The sequence below is a fragment of the Cynocephalus volans genome, chromosome 1 (genome assembly GCF_027409185.1).
Source record: "Cynocephalus volans isolate mCynVol1 chromosome 1, mCynVol1.pri, whole genome shotgun sequence".
NCBI lineage: Eukaryota > Metazoa > Chordata > Mammalia > Dermoptera > Cynocephalidae > Cynocephalus > Cynocephalus volans.
Window position 1 is genome coordinate 107,468,261 of NC_084460.1, and position 15,868 is coordinate 107,484,128.

At 33.4% G+C, this 15,868-nt stretch overlaps 1 protein-coding gene across 4 annotated transcripts in view; it reads left to right on the forward strand.

The window, feature by feature from the left end:
* The window catches only part of KLHL24 (kelch like family member 24), a 38,046-nt gene that overhangs the window by 3,994 nt on the left and 18,184 nt on the right, over window positions 1-15,868 (forward strand). Inside the window, exons 2-5 of one of the 4 annotated variants that reach the window (XM_063090412.1) lie at window positions 1,499-1,557; window positions 1,863-1,925; window positions 7,108-8,088; window positions 9,404-9,526. In XM_063090412.1, the coding sequence (XP_062946482.1) occupies window positions 7,169-8,088; window positions 9,404-9,526 (1,043 nt within the window). In that variant the 5' untranslated portion in view covers window positions 1,499-1,557; window positions 1,863-1,925; window positions 7,108-7,168. The remainder of the gene's footprint in view (window positions 1-1,498; window positions 1,558-1,862; window positions 1,926-7,107; window positions 8,089-9,403; window positions 9,527-15,868) is intronic. The other 3 variants (XM_063090402.1, XM_063090427.1, XM_063090420.1) reach the window with 3 other exon arrangements.

Genomic DNA, 15,868 nt, shown 5'->3' on the forward strand with positions numbered 1-15,868 from the left:
TTTTCTGGCTTTCCTTCTTTTGAGTTTCTATTATCTTTAAAGATAAACCTCTTCTTGGTTAACCTTTCTTGTTAACTGCTCTGTGTCTCTGTCGTTCTTCATTCAAGGTTAAATTAGAAAAAATTGAGTAATGTAGAGCATTGCATGTGATGATTCACTACTGCAAGTTATAAGGGCCATGCTAGTAAGGATGTTATTGGTTTCCTTTGTTTTGTGGTATTTATTAGTCTTTAGAAGCCCCTCTTTAATCCATACTCTCTTTAAGGATGGTAGTAATCTCTTTGTATAGGATTATTGCATTCTAAAGGAAAAATAAGCTTGTTGCAGTACAACTATGCTGTAGATCAATTCTGATATTATTCATCTCCTTCAGACTTTGTACCCTGACTTTTGTCCCTTGCCCTTACTTATTAGGTTGGTAACTGTTACCTAAAAATCCTGCAGAAAATGACCAGGCAAATTGCCTTGCCCTTTCTGTCTAGACCAAATCTGTCATGAGAAGCTCTGTTCCAATTTGCACATGTTTCCTGATAGAGAAATGCTGAGAATTTGAATATATTTTAGTATCAATCTTGGAGTTCTTGTTTGGTTCTAATCTTAGCCAACCCCATACAGTCTAGAATTGGATCTGAATCCAATATTTGAGGCCCCAGTGCTAGACACAGACAAGCCTCTCTATAAATGTTTTTTGAATTGACCTGAATCCCTACATTGGCTCAGGATCTTATTATCCATTGAAAAGGAACACTTACTTAGCTAGAACTAACAATCCCCTAATTTGACTGAGTTGCAATATTCTTTACCAAGGGTACACACAAGGTAGACTGACTTCTGAAAGTGAAGAAGCACACAAGTTAACATTCACTTCATAATCATAGCACAATCTGGGTATAGAGATGTGTTGGTGCATATATGAAAAAAAATCATTTGGTATTTTTTATTTGGTTTGGGGATCAGCTTTTGAATTTGCCTAAACTTGTTAAGAATTTACAAGTTCTATTTGTAGATATCTGGGCCAGAAACCAGAACCATTTGTATTTAAATACTATGGCTATTCTGTGCACAGCTCAAGGTTCTGGTATTTTCTCTCAAGCATTCTTCTTCTACCCTTCCACCAAAAAAAAAAAAAAAAATTGTTGAATTAGTTGGTTTCTACAGGTATTAAGTCTATAAGGCTCAACAAAGCAGAAGAAATATACATTTATGTATTAAAAGATAAAATAATTTGATATGGTTAGAGATTCTATATAGAAACTCTAGAAAACTAAGGATTTTTTTAATGGTTTTTTTCTGAATGACTCAGAATTATTGAGATTTTTTTTTTTCCAAATTGATTCTATAGTTATATAATAAATAGTGACTAGAACTATTTACTTTTGGTAATATCCATGGATTAACTGTTAGAATTATTTAATGGCCCGAACTCAGATAAAACATCAGTTTCCAGACATTCTTAAAATAGGCTTGTTTTCTTTTTTTTTTTTTTTTTTTTTTAAAGATGACCAGTAAGGGGATCTTAACCCTTGACTTGGAGTTGTCAGCACCACACTTTCTCAAGTGAGCCACGGGCCAGCCCCAGCTTGTTTTCAATATGAATATTTGTTTACTAATCTTTCACTCTAGGAATCTGACTTGTCAAGTAAGAAACTTAATAAATAAGGAATTAATTTGTATGTAAAAGAGCATAAAATTACTAATTTGCTTTAAGAAAGTTTTATTCATTAATGATTTTCTATGCAAGAGTGAACTAACAGAAAGTGGAATTTACTGAAAACTTTGTTCAACATATTAGCAAATAATGCCAGTTGTACTTGAACTGATTAGTATCTGATTTATATGTTGCTATTCTCCATTTATTTTAGGTGTGGAAATTAAAACAACACAAATATTTTGACTGGGACTTTGATCAAGCAAATGCTAAAAAGGTATATTTGTAATATTTATAAACTAAACATCATTATAAGAGAATTTGAACTATTTTCTTTAACCAATCAAAGTAAGGAACAATTAATTCTGTCCTTAAATCATAAAGGAAGGCAGAGTCACAGTCATTTCTGTTCCTACATAAAGTATTTACCCACTTCTTTCCCCTCTTCCTGAAAGCCTTGGTTCCTCTTCTACATTTTTCTCTAGTCTTCAAGATACCAAAATTAATGATCTCCACTTGGTTTTCTGGGACATAGGGCAAAAACATGTGATTTTAAATCTATTTAATCAGAAACAATCAGAACGTCTATGAGTTCTGCAGTTGGAAATAAACCCTACAGCACCCTTAACCAGGAGAATCTTTCTGTTAAGAAAGGTTATCTTTTCAAGTGAGAGTACAGCTCCAGGAGTAAAAGCTCCTGAAGAAATGAGGGAGAGAAACAAGAAGATTCTAGCTTTTCCAGACAAATTGTGTAGCTTGGGCAGACAGTCACTGACATAACAGTCTGATCACACTTGTATCTACTAACTCATCTAGATATAACTTTCAGTCATTATATTTCTTTGGAACAAACATTTTCCCATTTGTTTTGTCCAGAGATACCTACTTAGTTGCTTACTTTTTCCTGCTGGGAGTAATTATGCTTTGATATTTCCACAATTTTTAGAAGAATACAATCTGTAATCTTGTGTTTTGTTTGCTTGATTATGTGTGAGTTCATTTATGATCAGTCTTGAACTTATATTCGATACTTACTTTGAGATATGATTAAATATTTAACCATTACTGGTTAAAGTATTTTATTTGTATAAAATGTGAAGGCAAAAGCTAACAAATTACATTTGGAAGCCCAAATGATACACTTTGAAATGCATCTCACATTTCTAAGATGCCCCTTGCAGATCATTTACCCTGTCAGAAATAGGAAGAGTTTATTTTATATTTGTTGCTGTTGTGGATACTGGTTAATGAGAGAGTTCTGAGAAAGTCCAGAGAAAGTGAACATGTCCAAAAAGCCAGGAGGCAGCAGACCAAAACTGCTTGGAAGGATCTATGAGATTTATGAGATAGTCTTTCTTACATACAAAGCAGTAAACAAGTATCTTGTTGCTGTTGAATAATAGCAAGTGATTTTATGGGTGTTCTAATCCAGGATTTTCAGTTTTTCACTGGGTAAAAGCAGTGGAAAGGAAGACTTCTTTTGTCAGTCAACAAATAAAGGAAACAACTATGAGATTAAGAGGCAGAAAATAGCCTAAAAAGACAGACTCTTAACTCCTACGAAGTTTTAATTAGCTTTATATTAATACTTACTCAATATGCTATCCCCAAATTTCTCTAACAAATACTAGAAACAGTAAGATCACTGGACATAGAAAGCAGAGTATCCTCTCTAATGTTTTCCTACTTGTCCATTTTAGCCAAGGAGAAATACTTAGTTTTTACACTATTTTGTTTTGCCCTCTAAACACATTTTCATTTAAACATTAAGAAAATGAAAATGTATGGAAGCAGAAGGCTCAAGATTTTTGTTGTTAACACTAGTAATTATATCACTAATCAGAGTTACAATAGCTTTTGTAAATTTTTTTAATCTGAAAGGCAATAGGAATTTAAATTAGATTAGCTGATATGAAGAATAAATTTGTGATTTGGGAAGCTGACTTGTGGCTAATTCAACCATAATTTGAATTTAGATTAGTAAACCATTAAGATTAAATTTTGAGTTATATTTCATGTCACCACAGTCTGTTTATTAATTGAAATGTTCCCTTTTTTTTTAATCATTTGCGATATTACATGCTTTTAACTTTTTGAAGTTTCAGCAACAGCAAAAAATTAACATTCAGGCACAGTAGCGGTCTGTCTTGCTCTGGAGGATAGATTTCTGTGTATAGAACTTGTTATCGAGATAACTTCAAATTAAAAGCATATTTGATACATGTGCTACTGCCCCTGTATAGGAACTTGGAATTTGGAAGTGATTCTATACATTATAAGTGGATTTAAAATTTTTAACCTATATGTGTGTGTGCATGTACATGCAGACATGTACACACATGCATGGACAACCATAACCCAAGGACCTCCAGTGAGGCAAACATGAATAATCTAAGTAATTAGAAAAATCTTAAAAGAGATGGGAAGGAACTCTTTTTTCAGTTACTGATAATAAATTTTAAAACTAATAAAAAAATATTTTAAACTCAGATACATTTTTATTCATTTAGGTTTTAAAATTAACAAAATTAAGTAGAACTTTTTTTTTTCCTCAGGCAAATCTGTTACCTAAAATCTCCAAAGCATAATTAGGTTACAGTTTAAAATCAAGCTTCCTTGGGCCATAACATACAGGTAGACAAAATATTCCCTCAATATTAACTAATTTTAGTAACTAAATTTGTGGTAGTTACTTTGTTGCCATTTACTCCAAAAACCAGCCATTAGCAAACATTCTTTTAGGTTTATTTTTACTTTTGTGTGTGTTCATTTAAATAGGCCTTCTATGTGATCTTCCATTGTCATAACTGTTTCATTATGTCACAAACCTTTGTTATGTGTTTAGGAAATAAATTGCATATATATTTGTATACTTGGAATTTTATGTTTTGGTTTTTGGTTTTTGGTTTTGTTTTATTTTTTAACTTAGTCACTCTTTGACTTACCTTACTTTGTAAAATAGTTCCTGCCCGTTTGGAAAAATCTATCTGAATCCTGTGTATAAAGTCCTAAGGCTGTAAACCAACTTTTTCGTTAATTGTAATACCAACCTCATAGAGTTGTTAGTAATAAATTAGCTAAATCATATGAAGAGTTTAGAAAAGGCCTGGCACATGTGGTAAGCAGGGGGAAAAAAAGATTAGTTTTGTTATTCTGTTTAATTTCTTATTTGTATGGTAAATACAGCCTCTGTGGTTTCATTAAACTAGTTGATACACGGTTAGTACACAGATTTGGCCTCTAATAGTTCCTAAAGCCTTACCTGGTAGATTTCCAAGAACTTCCTCAGTTTTTGCCAGGTTTCTTAGAGGTGGCCAAAGAACATTATATGTTTCTTTAGTCATTTTAGGATGTTTTAGATATCAGCATACTGTCTCTGAATCCCCACCTAGTGATCTCGTAAGAAAAGGGCTTGAATTTTTTCTGACTTTACCTGCACAATTGGGGAGTGGACAGAAAAATGGAAGAGAAAAGATTCTGTACAGAATGCATTTAGATATCCTTCAGATGTTATGGCTAAGTACTTTTCCCAGAACAATCAGAATAGCCTGGCGTACATCTGCCTGGGGAAAATCCTATCACCTAGACTTCAGGAAGGTAGTGCTAATTTATATGAAGAGGTAAAAAAAAGGAAAAAAAACCCAAAACACTTAATAGAAGTTTAAGGGGAACTATGCCGTCTATACCAGTATGGTATATTGTCTATGCTACCTAATACAGTATTGTTATTTATCTTTTTGTAAATATGCTTTGTCAGAAGTATATTTTTAAAAAACTCCAATAGCAATATCTCAGATCTCTGTAAACTCTAGACCTAGCACATAACAAACACTTGATGATGAGGGTGATGGAAGTGACAAAATTAAGTAAATTCAGTGAGGGAACTCATGGAAGTATCTAGTGAGTATTGGAACTAGGATATCTCGGGCATTAGAGTGTTTGAGAAAAGATGATAAAGATAATAAATGAGAATATGAAAAAGAGGAGAATATATAAAGAATGAATTGCTTCCTCATTTTGATGTTACATATTTTTTTCCCTTTGTGTCACTCAAGGACTTTAAAAATGAGGTACAATTTAATGTGACAGGGTATACAAAATACAGTCTTAAATTAAGATTGTTAACTCTCAAGTCCCAGTTTTTTTGTTGTTGTTGCTTGTGAATGTAGGATGGCATCTTGTTTTTTGGATTATCTCTGATGTCCTTTAGCTGCCTTCTTTTTGCTGCCTTACTGAGGCCTGAATGTCTGACTGTTGAAATATTTCAGGAAGAAGTTGGGACCTTTAGAAGGGATTGTGTATGAGATTCAGAGGGTATGGAAATAGATGGGAGTTACTCTGAGTGCCCTTTAAACTAATTACTAATACGTTTTGGATCTAATACGTTTTGAATCAGGTATCAACGTCAACTCCTGGTGATGTGGAAAGAGTAGGAATAGAAGACCTCCCTTAAAATTAACATTAAAGAGAATTGATGGCTATAGCCAAGTGCCTCAATCCATGAGTTACTTATTCACAATAATTCTGAGGGCGTTTGGGGGATGTTTCTTATTAGTAAAAGGGAGCAGGGCCTAGGTAACATTCATTTAAAACTTTTTAAAACAAAGTACTGTAATGTACTTTGCTTTAAAACAAAATATCTGTAATGGAAATTTGGGGGGAAATAGAGAAAGTAAATAAATCACTTAACATTTTTGCATTTGCACCTCCTATTTTCTATCCCTAGATGACTGATATATACATTTTTCTATTAGCATATTTTGTGGTCTGCTTTTTCATTTACTATCTGGTTAATACTTCCCTGTGTCATTAAATAGTCTATATATAATTTTTGGTGGCTGTGTAGACTGTATTCCATCCTGAAGATAAACTGTGGTTTAAATGATCCCCTGTTGCAGCATGTTTAGGTTGTTTTATGTATTTTCTATTAATATAGTATTGAACATTTCCGTAGATAAATCTTTCTACATATTCCTTATTATTTCCTTAGGAGAGATTGCTAGAAAGGGACTTGCTGGTCAAACAATGTACATATTTTTAGAGGCTGTTGAGAGATATAGCTAATGTCCTCTCTAGCAATGCTGTATTAAGATAACTATTTATCTGACTGTAATCAATTCTGTTTCTTTAACCCATTTTGACTTAACTCTACAGTCGGTAGTATGAAACCCAGCTGTGTAAAAGGGGAATTGGAAGGTTATTACTAATTCGCAAAGTACATAGTTTCCTTTTCAGCTGGAGAGCTCAAAGAGTACTATTGCAAATTAGCCCTAGTGTTCTAATTGTGTAAATGCCAATTTTTGTTGATCAGTTTTTGTTAAAATGAGATAGTCTTCTGTACCCTATATGAAATGTAGTAATTGTGTGTTTTGTTGTAGTGTTTACATTAAAATGAAAATATATAATTTGAATACGGAATTTTTTACATATTGAAATGTTTTCATTTTTTTCACTTTTAGCCACATAAAGAAAATCACCAATAGTCATTTCTCAACAATTATATAGTCAACTGATGTAACAATGGTACTAATATTGGGACGCAGACTAAACAGAGAGGATCTCGGGGTGCGTGATTCCCCAGCAACTAAGCGTAAAGTTTTTGAAATGGACCCTAAATCTCTGACAGGTCATGAGTTTTTTGACTTCTCTTCAGGATCATCCCATGCTGAAAACATACTCCAGATATTTAATGAATTCCGAGATAGCCGCTTATTCACAGATGTGATCATTTGTGTGGAAGGAAAAGAATTTCCTTGCCATAGAGCTGTTCTCTCAGCCTGTAGTAGCTACTTTAGAGCTATGTTTTGTAATGACCACAGGGAGAGCCGAGAAATGTTGGTTGAGATCAATGGTATTTTAGCTGAAGCTATGGAATGTTTTTTGCAGTATGTTTATACTGGAAAGGTGAAGATCACTACAGAGAATGTACAATATCTCTTTGAAACATCAAGCCTCTTTCAGATTAGTGTTCTCCGTGATGCATGTGCCAAGTTCTTGGAGGAGCAACTTGATCCTTGTAATTGCTTAGGAATCCAGCGCTTTGCTGACACCCATTCACTTAAAACACTCTTCACAAAATGCAAAAATTTTGCATTACAGACTTTTGAGGATGTGTCCCAGCATGAAGAATTTCTGGAGCTTGACAAAGATGAACTTATTGATTATATTTGTAGCGATGAACTTGTCATTGGTAAAGAGGAGATGGTTTTTGAAGCCGTCATGCGTTGGGTCTATCGTGCTGTTGATCTGAGAAGACCATTGTTACATGAGCTCCTGACACATGTAAGACTTCCTCTGTTGCATCCCAACTACTTTGTTCAAACAGTCGAGGTGGACCAATTGATTCAGAATTCTCCTGAGTGTTATCAGTTGTTGCATGAAGCAAGACGGTACCACATACTTGGGAATGAAATGATGTCCCCAAGAACTAGGCCACGCAGGTGAGAAGACTGTTTACAAATGTAGTTAACAAAAGTTTTTGTTTTTAAAATATTTTAAACTTCCTGAATGTAATCTCAGAGTGGTCATTGGCTGTATAGTCTACATGTGGCTTTATTTAATTTAAGATTTATGTTGGATTACATAAACCATTAGAATGTCTCTCCTGCTGAAGACTAGACTCAACAACAGCATTTGCATTTTTATTATTGTTCTGAGTTATCAGAGGGTGTTGTGAAGGGTCTTTGCAACTGTGTGTGCCTCAACATATTTCTGCTAATTTCTCTTATTAACCTTTGTAGGGCCCCAAACCATTCCACTTTTCTTTCTATGAGGTATTTGGATACAGAGTTGCTACAGACTTTAGTAGGCTCTCTTGGTGCCTCTACTTATAAAAAACAGTTTGCACATCCATGGACCTACCTTTTTCTTTAATAGGGGACCTGAAATATAGAGGTGAAGTAAGTAAGCTGGAACACATACTGAGTGAATTCTCAGATGTAAAACCAAGGCCTCAAATCTTTTTTAATTGCCACAGTTACTATATTTAATGTCAATTTCAATTTTTAAATCTTTTTTCTGATTATGAAAATTACATCATCATTATAGAAAATTTGGAAAACTTATGTTTAGAGGGTGGAATTAAGTATTGTACTATATTTGTATCTTCTTACAATATGTTATATCTGCAAAATGCCTATAGATTTTAATTCATAAGCTATAGAAAAATAATGTCCATACCGTAATAATGGAAGGAATACAATTTAGTTTGATTTTGAGTATCATTGTTTTGGAATGTGATTAAATTTCAGCATATTGTGAGATAACTTGTTTTTAAAATCTACATTCGTCTGGATATAGCAAGATTTAATCTATTTCTTCATATGTAAAATGAGAATTATGATAAATAATGTTTACTTCACAGGTTGTACCATTGAAACTATGAAATGCAATAATCTTTAGGTACCCAGCATAAAACTTGGTAGATAGAAAGTGCTTAATAATTATTAACTATTATTATTTATATAGTATAATGTAGTCCTGACTCACTTTAAGAAAACTCCAGTACTTGAAAGTCTGAACTTTTATAAATCAGATATAATATTGGGTAAATATTATTACCAAAAATTGACATAATATTTTTTGTATTAGGATAAGAGTGCATTTTTTTCTTCAGAGTTAGCTGACTTTAGTTAAAAGTAATTGCTTTAAAAGAAAGAAGTATATAAAACATTTTATTCCTAGTCTTTTAACAAAGGACAGAAAACATACAATTTCATTTTATAAATATACCGATTTTTTTTTTTTTTTTACCAGTAAGGGGATTGCAACCCTCGGCATGGTGTGGTCTGCACCACACTCAGCCAGTGAGCGCACCAGCCATCCCTATACAGGATCCGAATCTGTGGCCTCGACGCTACCAACGCCGCACTCTCCCGAGTGAGCCATGGGGCCGGCCCATACCAATGATTTTTTTTTAAGTGTTTTTTTTTTTTTTTTAAGACTGTTAAGACACTAGCACTGAGCTTAAGAATGTGGAAAGACCAAGGTTCCTATATATATATTCATTAAGAAAGCTAAACATCCTCAGGGCTGTGTTATTGTTAGCTCTTCCAGAACTTTTCTGGACACACTGTATCCCTCCAAAGAAAAAATCACTTATTTTTTCAAGCAGAATTCCCTTGTAGCAAACAGAATGGTCTGGGGTCAAATGTGGCTAATAATACCCATCCTGCAAATCTCATAGGATTAGAGTAGGGACCAAGGGTTATATGTTGTAAAATCAACATGTCATTTATTATTAATATTTATAAAGACATGACCTGATGAAATCAGATTGCAGCCTTATGGTTCCATCACCCCTTTAAAGAGATAATTTTCCTAATTCATGTAATTATTTGATTTCCAAAAAAGTATGTTACATCCAATTTTTAAGGGAATTGATCCATTTCATACAGTGAAACACATCTACCTATAAGATTGCAATATTACCTCTCTTTAGGAGACATATAGGAAAAAATGCAAACTTTAATTATATAGAATTTACAGACTATTGTAAATATAAGAGCAGATATTTATTTTATGTGGGTATTACATGAGGAATGTAAAGAGGAATCCTCTATTTTACAACTCTGCCATCACCTTCTATCCCTTACGTTCTGTCTTTCACTTATCTTTTAACTGCATGTTAGCATTAGTTACTAGGAATTTCATTATCTGAACAATGTGTATTATTTGTACAGGTTCTCATCTTTCTGAGAAACTCCAATCTTCTTTGAAAGAGGAGTGATGTCTTCACTTCTTCAACCACATTTTCCTCCTCTGACTTCTGCTCCAGTCACTCTACTGAAACTCCTCTCGATCAGGTCATCACTGACCTTCTATTTTATGATTTGCCAGTCTTTATCCAGTTTGAGCTCTCTTTAGTATTTGACATTACTAATTGCTTGAAATCCATCTTGAAACTCTCTCCTCCATTGGCTTCTGGAATATCATTCTACTCATGGTTGTCCTATTTTTCCAGCTGCTCTTTATCAATTTGATAGTTCTTACTCCTGTATTTAACCTTTGAAATGTTGATTATCTGCTTGGTTCACATACCCTTGTCTTGCCTTACTTTCCTAGGTGATCTCATCTCATCTATTCTCATGGTTTTAATTACCATATATGGTATTGACTACCAAACCTTTATCTCCAGACCAGACTTTTCTCTTTCATTTGTTCATTCATTTCCTTTTTTATTTTATATATTTCCTTTACAATTTATATGTATATATATATATATATATATATATATATTTGTTCCTTGATTGTGAGTATTTTAGAAATAATAGACAAAGTAACATTATTACACTTAAAAGTTAATGGTAATAATTCATATTATTAAATACCCAATTCATATTCAAATTTCCTGTCTTTTCCAAACTGTTCTTTAGGGAACCTGTATCCAATCCAGGATCACTCATTACATCTAGGTATTTCCATGAAATCTCTTTTATTCCAAAATACTTTCTTTTTCATAATTCTGACTTGTTGATGGGAAAGTTGTCCAGAAAGATATTCCACCTTCTGGATTTGTCTGGTTGCTTCCTTATGGTGTCATTTAGCTGCATTTAGCTGGAAATTGGCTCTAAAAGCTTCAACTTGAGGGATACAAGTTAAAAATGTGTGGCTAGAGTTCATCTTACATAATGTATAAATTATATTGCATAACAGTAGGAGACACAGTGTATCTGGTTGTCCCACCATTAGTGATGAAAATATTAACTCTAGATTTAGAGTAGTGACAGTCTGATCTCTCTACTGCACAGTTAATTTTTACTCCCCACATTAGCCAGTATTTATTTATTGTTTATTCTGTGCCAATTCTCTAGAGCTCAACCTATACTGAATAGTCTGCCTACATACCCACGTTCCTCTTAGGTGTCAGAGAAATCCCCAAAACGCATTATATTAAAAACAGAGTGTAATGGTAGTTTCCTAGAAAGAGAATACAGGCCAACCTAAGAGCACAAACGCTTTGATAATCTGCTCTACCAGTTATAAGCCTTTGGGTGCATGGAGAAAAATAGCGATACTAATCACAGAAGGAGTAAAGCTTAGGAACAATGGTTATTTTTCTATTTATATATTATGCAACTATAATCTTTATAATAATTCTGTTTTTAATAAACACCCAGTGCAAGTATCATGATGTGTTAGAATACCGGCTTCAGAATCAGAGGGGCCTGGGAAGTCGGGAGGAAAAAAAAAAAATCAGACAGGCTGTGAAATCTGACTATACACAACTTTAACTTCTCTATGTATCAGTTTCTTCATCTGTAAGGTAAGCATAATACCACCTACTTGTAAGACTGTTGTGAGTAGAAATACTACATAAAAAATTCATAATCTAGTATTTTCACAAAAATTTTTAATAAATGTTGTTGCTGGTTTCATGAGGAAAATAATCATAATACATTTTAGATTTATGCTGTACTTTTGTAAAATAGGAAATGTGATTTAAGAGACAGAAATGCTTGCTATCAAATGGTTTATTTTAAGCATATATTTTTCTAAATTAATAGTAAGCTATTGCATCTGATCCAATATATTAGTTTTTTCAAAGTTTGTCTTATAATTGTTCTAATTTAAGAACTATACTCATTACAGAAAGATATTAACTTCCAATCTATCATTCCATAATAATAATAGGAAACACTTATGTTCCAGGAACTATTCTATGTACTGTTATATATATTAACTCATTTAATGCTCAGAACATCTCTGCCAGTTAGTACTATTATTATGTCCACTTTACAAATGAGCAAACTGAGTCACATAGAAGTAAGTTGTTCAAGGTGACATAGTTTAGTAAGTGGTAGAGAAGGGATTCAAAACCTAGGTGTCCTACCTCCAGAGTTCATGCTCCTAACTAGTATGCATACTGCCTCTTACTTTAGTACCTTTTGTATATTAATATTTAAAAGAGACATTTTGCAAAAACAATTTCACTGTATAGGTCTGCACTAAATACTCTCCTTTTATTCAGTGCACTTAACAGTCCTAATTTCCTCTCTTTCCTACTCTCTTCCCTTGGCCCACTCCCAAAGTCCCCAACACAGTTTGGAAACTTGCTTCTAAGTCAAAAGTTTAATATTGATGTGGAAAACGTTTGAGAGGAGAAAAGTTAATATTAACACTTATATACATGATTAGACTCAGGAATACTTTTGAAACTCTATAGAGAATCATGTGGTAACCACCTTAAACAGGGCTTAAGTTTTGTCTAATAAATATTTGAGTTGCCTCCATGTGCCATTCCTAAATGCTAAGTGCTACACTTAAAACCTTTTCATCTGGAGAAAAGTAACTTCTCTGCTTGTGATAGGCTTCTCTGCCCCAACCTTGTCCCAATTCATGAATCTCAACTGTGGTATTCACTCTACTGTCCCTGACTCTGATGTTTCACATTCCTGACCATTGTTAGACAGTCTGATTCTGACCTCTAATACACATAATTTCCATATCTTGCCCCTGCTCTACCCCAAATATTGATTTCTGTATTTTCCATTCCAGCCTGAATATCAGACTTATAAATTCCTGAGTGCTTGGTAGTGTGGTTCTGATATTGTTGATTTTGCATCATATCTTGATCCAGGTTGTCCCTACAATAATGGTTCCCTGGAGTCATCTCCCCAGATAAATGCTAATTTTCCATTTTGATAGAACTGGAATGCCTACAAAATGAGATTCCTAAGTATCAACATGGATGGAATTAAACTGAACAAGTGTCTTCCAGTATATTGACCATACATGGTAAACTGTTCATATCCATGAAAAAAATTGGTGCCCTTTTCCACGCTCCATTGAGCAACAGAGGTAACTAAGACTTAATAAGTTCATCATTTTGAGGTTGGAATCAGCAGTTAATTAATTACTTGTCTCTTTTAATATTTTCCAATACCTCTTATCTAATAATCAGTTACTATATAATGAATATAGGAACCTAATTGCTATAATGAGGACAAAGCTGAAATTCCCATTGGAAACCAAGAAAAGACTGAGGGAGTTATAAATATATTTTTTCTTAAGAAATAGTGTTTTATGATTATTTAATAAGTCCCTTATTCCTTATTTTATGATAAAACTAAGGCACAGTGAAGTGAACTGATTTTCTCCTTGTCACAAAGCTAGAAAGTAGCAGGGCTAGGGCTAGAATTCACTGTTCTGAATTTCTCTTCCAGTCCTTCTTAAGGATATTCTACTGTATTATAGGATTCATGGCGCACCATTTTTATATATGTTAATCTATTGTTATTTTTAACTCAAACGTTTTTACATAAAGAGTATACAATGTAAGTCTCCCTCTACCCGACCCTGGAGAGAAGAACCCTTGGTTCTCCTCCCCAAATGATACCTGTGTAACCAGTTTTTTGAACTTCTTTTAGAAATATTCTTTGCATAGATGTGTGTGTGTACACACATAGCTCCCTACTTTTCTATATAGATGGTAGGGTATTATACTCACAGTTCTGTATCTTGCTTCAACTACTTAAAAGTATCTTGGGAATTGTTCTATATCATCACATATTGGTCCTTCTTTTTATTATTATTATGATGATGATGGAAAATTCTAAATGTATTCTTTTTTAAGAGCTGTATAGTATCCCATTTATGGATATATTATAATTTATTTAATCCATCTCTTAATGATGGATATTTAGTTGTTTCTAGTATTTTTTGTTTTATTTTTGGCCATTGCAAACAATGCTCAGTGAATATTCTTGTACATATGATTTGCATACATACCCTGCTAAAAGTGGAATTGCTCAGTCATAGGATATGTGCATTTTAAATTTTGTAGGTATTGTAAAAATTGCCTTCCAACTTATACTTCAACTAAAAACATGAAAGTGTCTATTTTTGCACTCCTTTGCCAACAAGTTTGTTTACATTAGTTTTGTAAATCCTTGCTACTCTGGAAAGTGAAAAGCGTATCTCATAATTTTAATTTGATTTTCTTTTTTTTAATGTATAAGATTGAGGATCTTTTCCTGAGTTTGAAAGGCCCTTTTATAGGTTGTTGGGTTTTTCTGCAATCCATTGAACTCTAATGTACCTGATTGCAAATAATAGAAACCTGCTCACCAGTTCAAGTATAAAAGGGAAATTTATTAACAAGATACAAGGGTCAGTGTGTCATAGAACCTAATGGCAAAATTTTAGCAGGACCTCAAAGAAGACTAGAACAAACAACTGAAAAGCCATTAGAAACGAAGCTGTGCCCTATCACTACCTCTTGCCTCTGCTTTTCTCTGCATGTCTGCATCATTCTCTCTCATTAGTCTGCCTGAATATGGCCACTCATGGGCTTTGGGTTTTTATGCATTACATGTTCAGGCACTCAGAGACTGAATCTCTCCTTCTCTTCATGAGAGATAATCTCTGATTCAACCAGACAACCTTCTCTGGACATTTACCTATGGCCATGGGAGCAGGATAATGTAGCAGAATGGTAATAACTGAAAAACCCCATCCCATGCTAGGTTGAGCAGATGCCCAGAAGTGGCAATTAATAGTAAGGTGTGATTTTTTTTTTCTTTTGATCTTTCCTAAGTTGGGGAGGGTGAGGGTGGAGTGACTTATGTTAGTTAGAGAAAATTTAGAGAGTGAGATAAGCAAAAAATATCACTCATATTCTCATCTGCAAGAAGTAACACTGTTTACATTTGGCTTTATGAAATTATTATTTCATTTACAGGGTTGTAATCCATTTGTCTGTTTTATCACTTAATATGTGGTAAATGTATTTCTATGACATTAAATCTATTACAGTATACCATAAGCTTCCCTCCACACACATTTAAGCTGTTTTCTGATTTTTTAACCGCTAAGATGAACATCTTTGTCGCTAAATATTTAAGCACATCTATGATTAGTTCCTGATGATAAATTCTTAGATAATTGCTGATTTTGAAAAGTAAACATTTTGAGTCTTTTGATCAGTACAGCTATTTCCTTACAGAAGCCATTCTGTCTATTGAAGTTTCAGGTGTAAAACCTCAACACACAAGTTGATAGTGTGTCTTCACCAAGTTTAGAAAGCTCTAAGGCTTATGGGTAGTGTAAGTATCTAAAGGGGTTGTTTATATTGATGAATTCACCGTGATCCAGTGATTCCTCTTCTCTCAGAAACTGTTTTCTTTTTATACAGTAAGAATAGATGAAACCATCAGGGGCAGATTTAATATTAACTATGAGAGACTGATTAACTTACTTATCTTCTAGTTAATGTATATT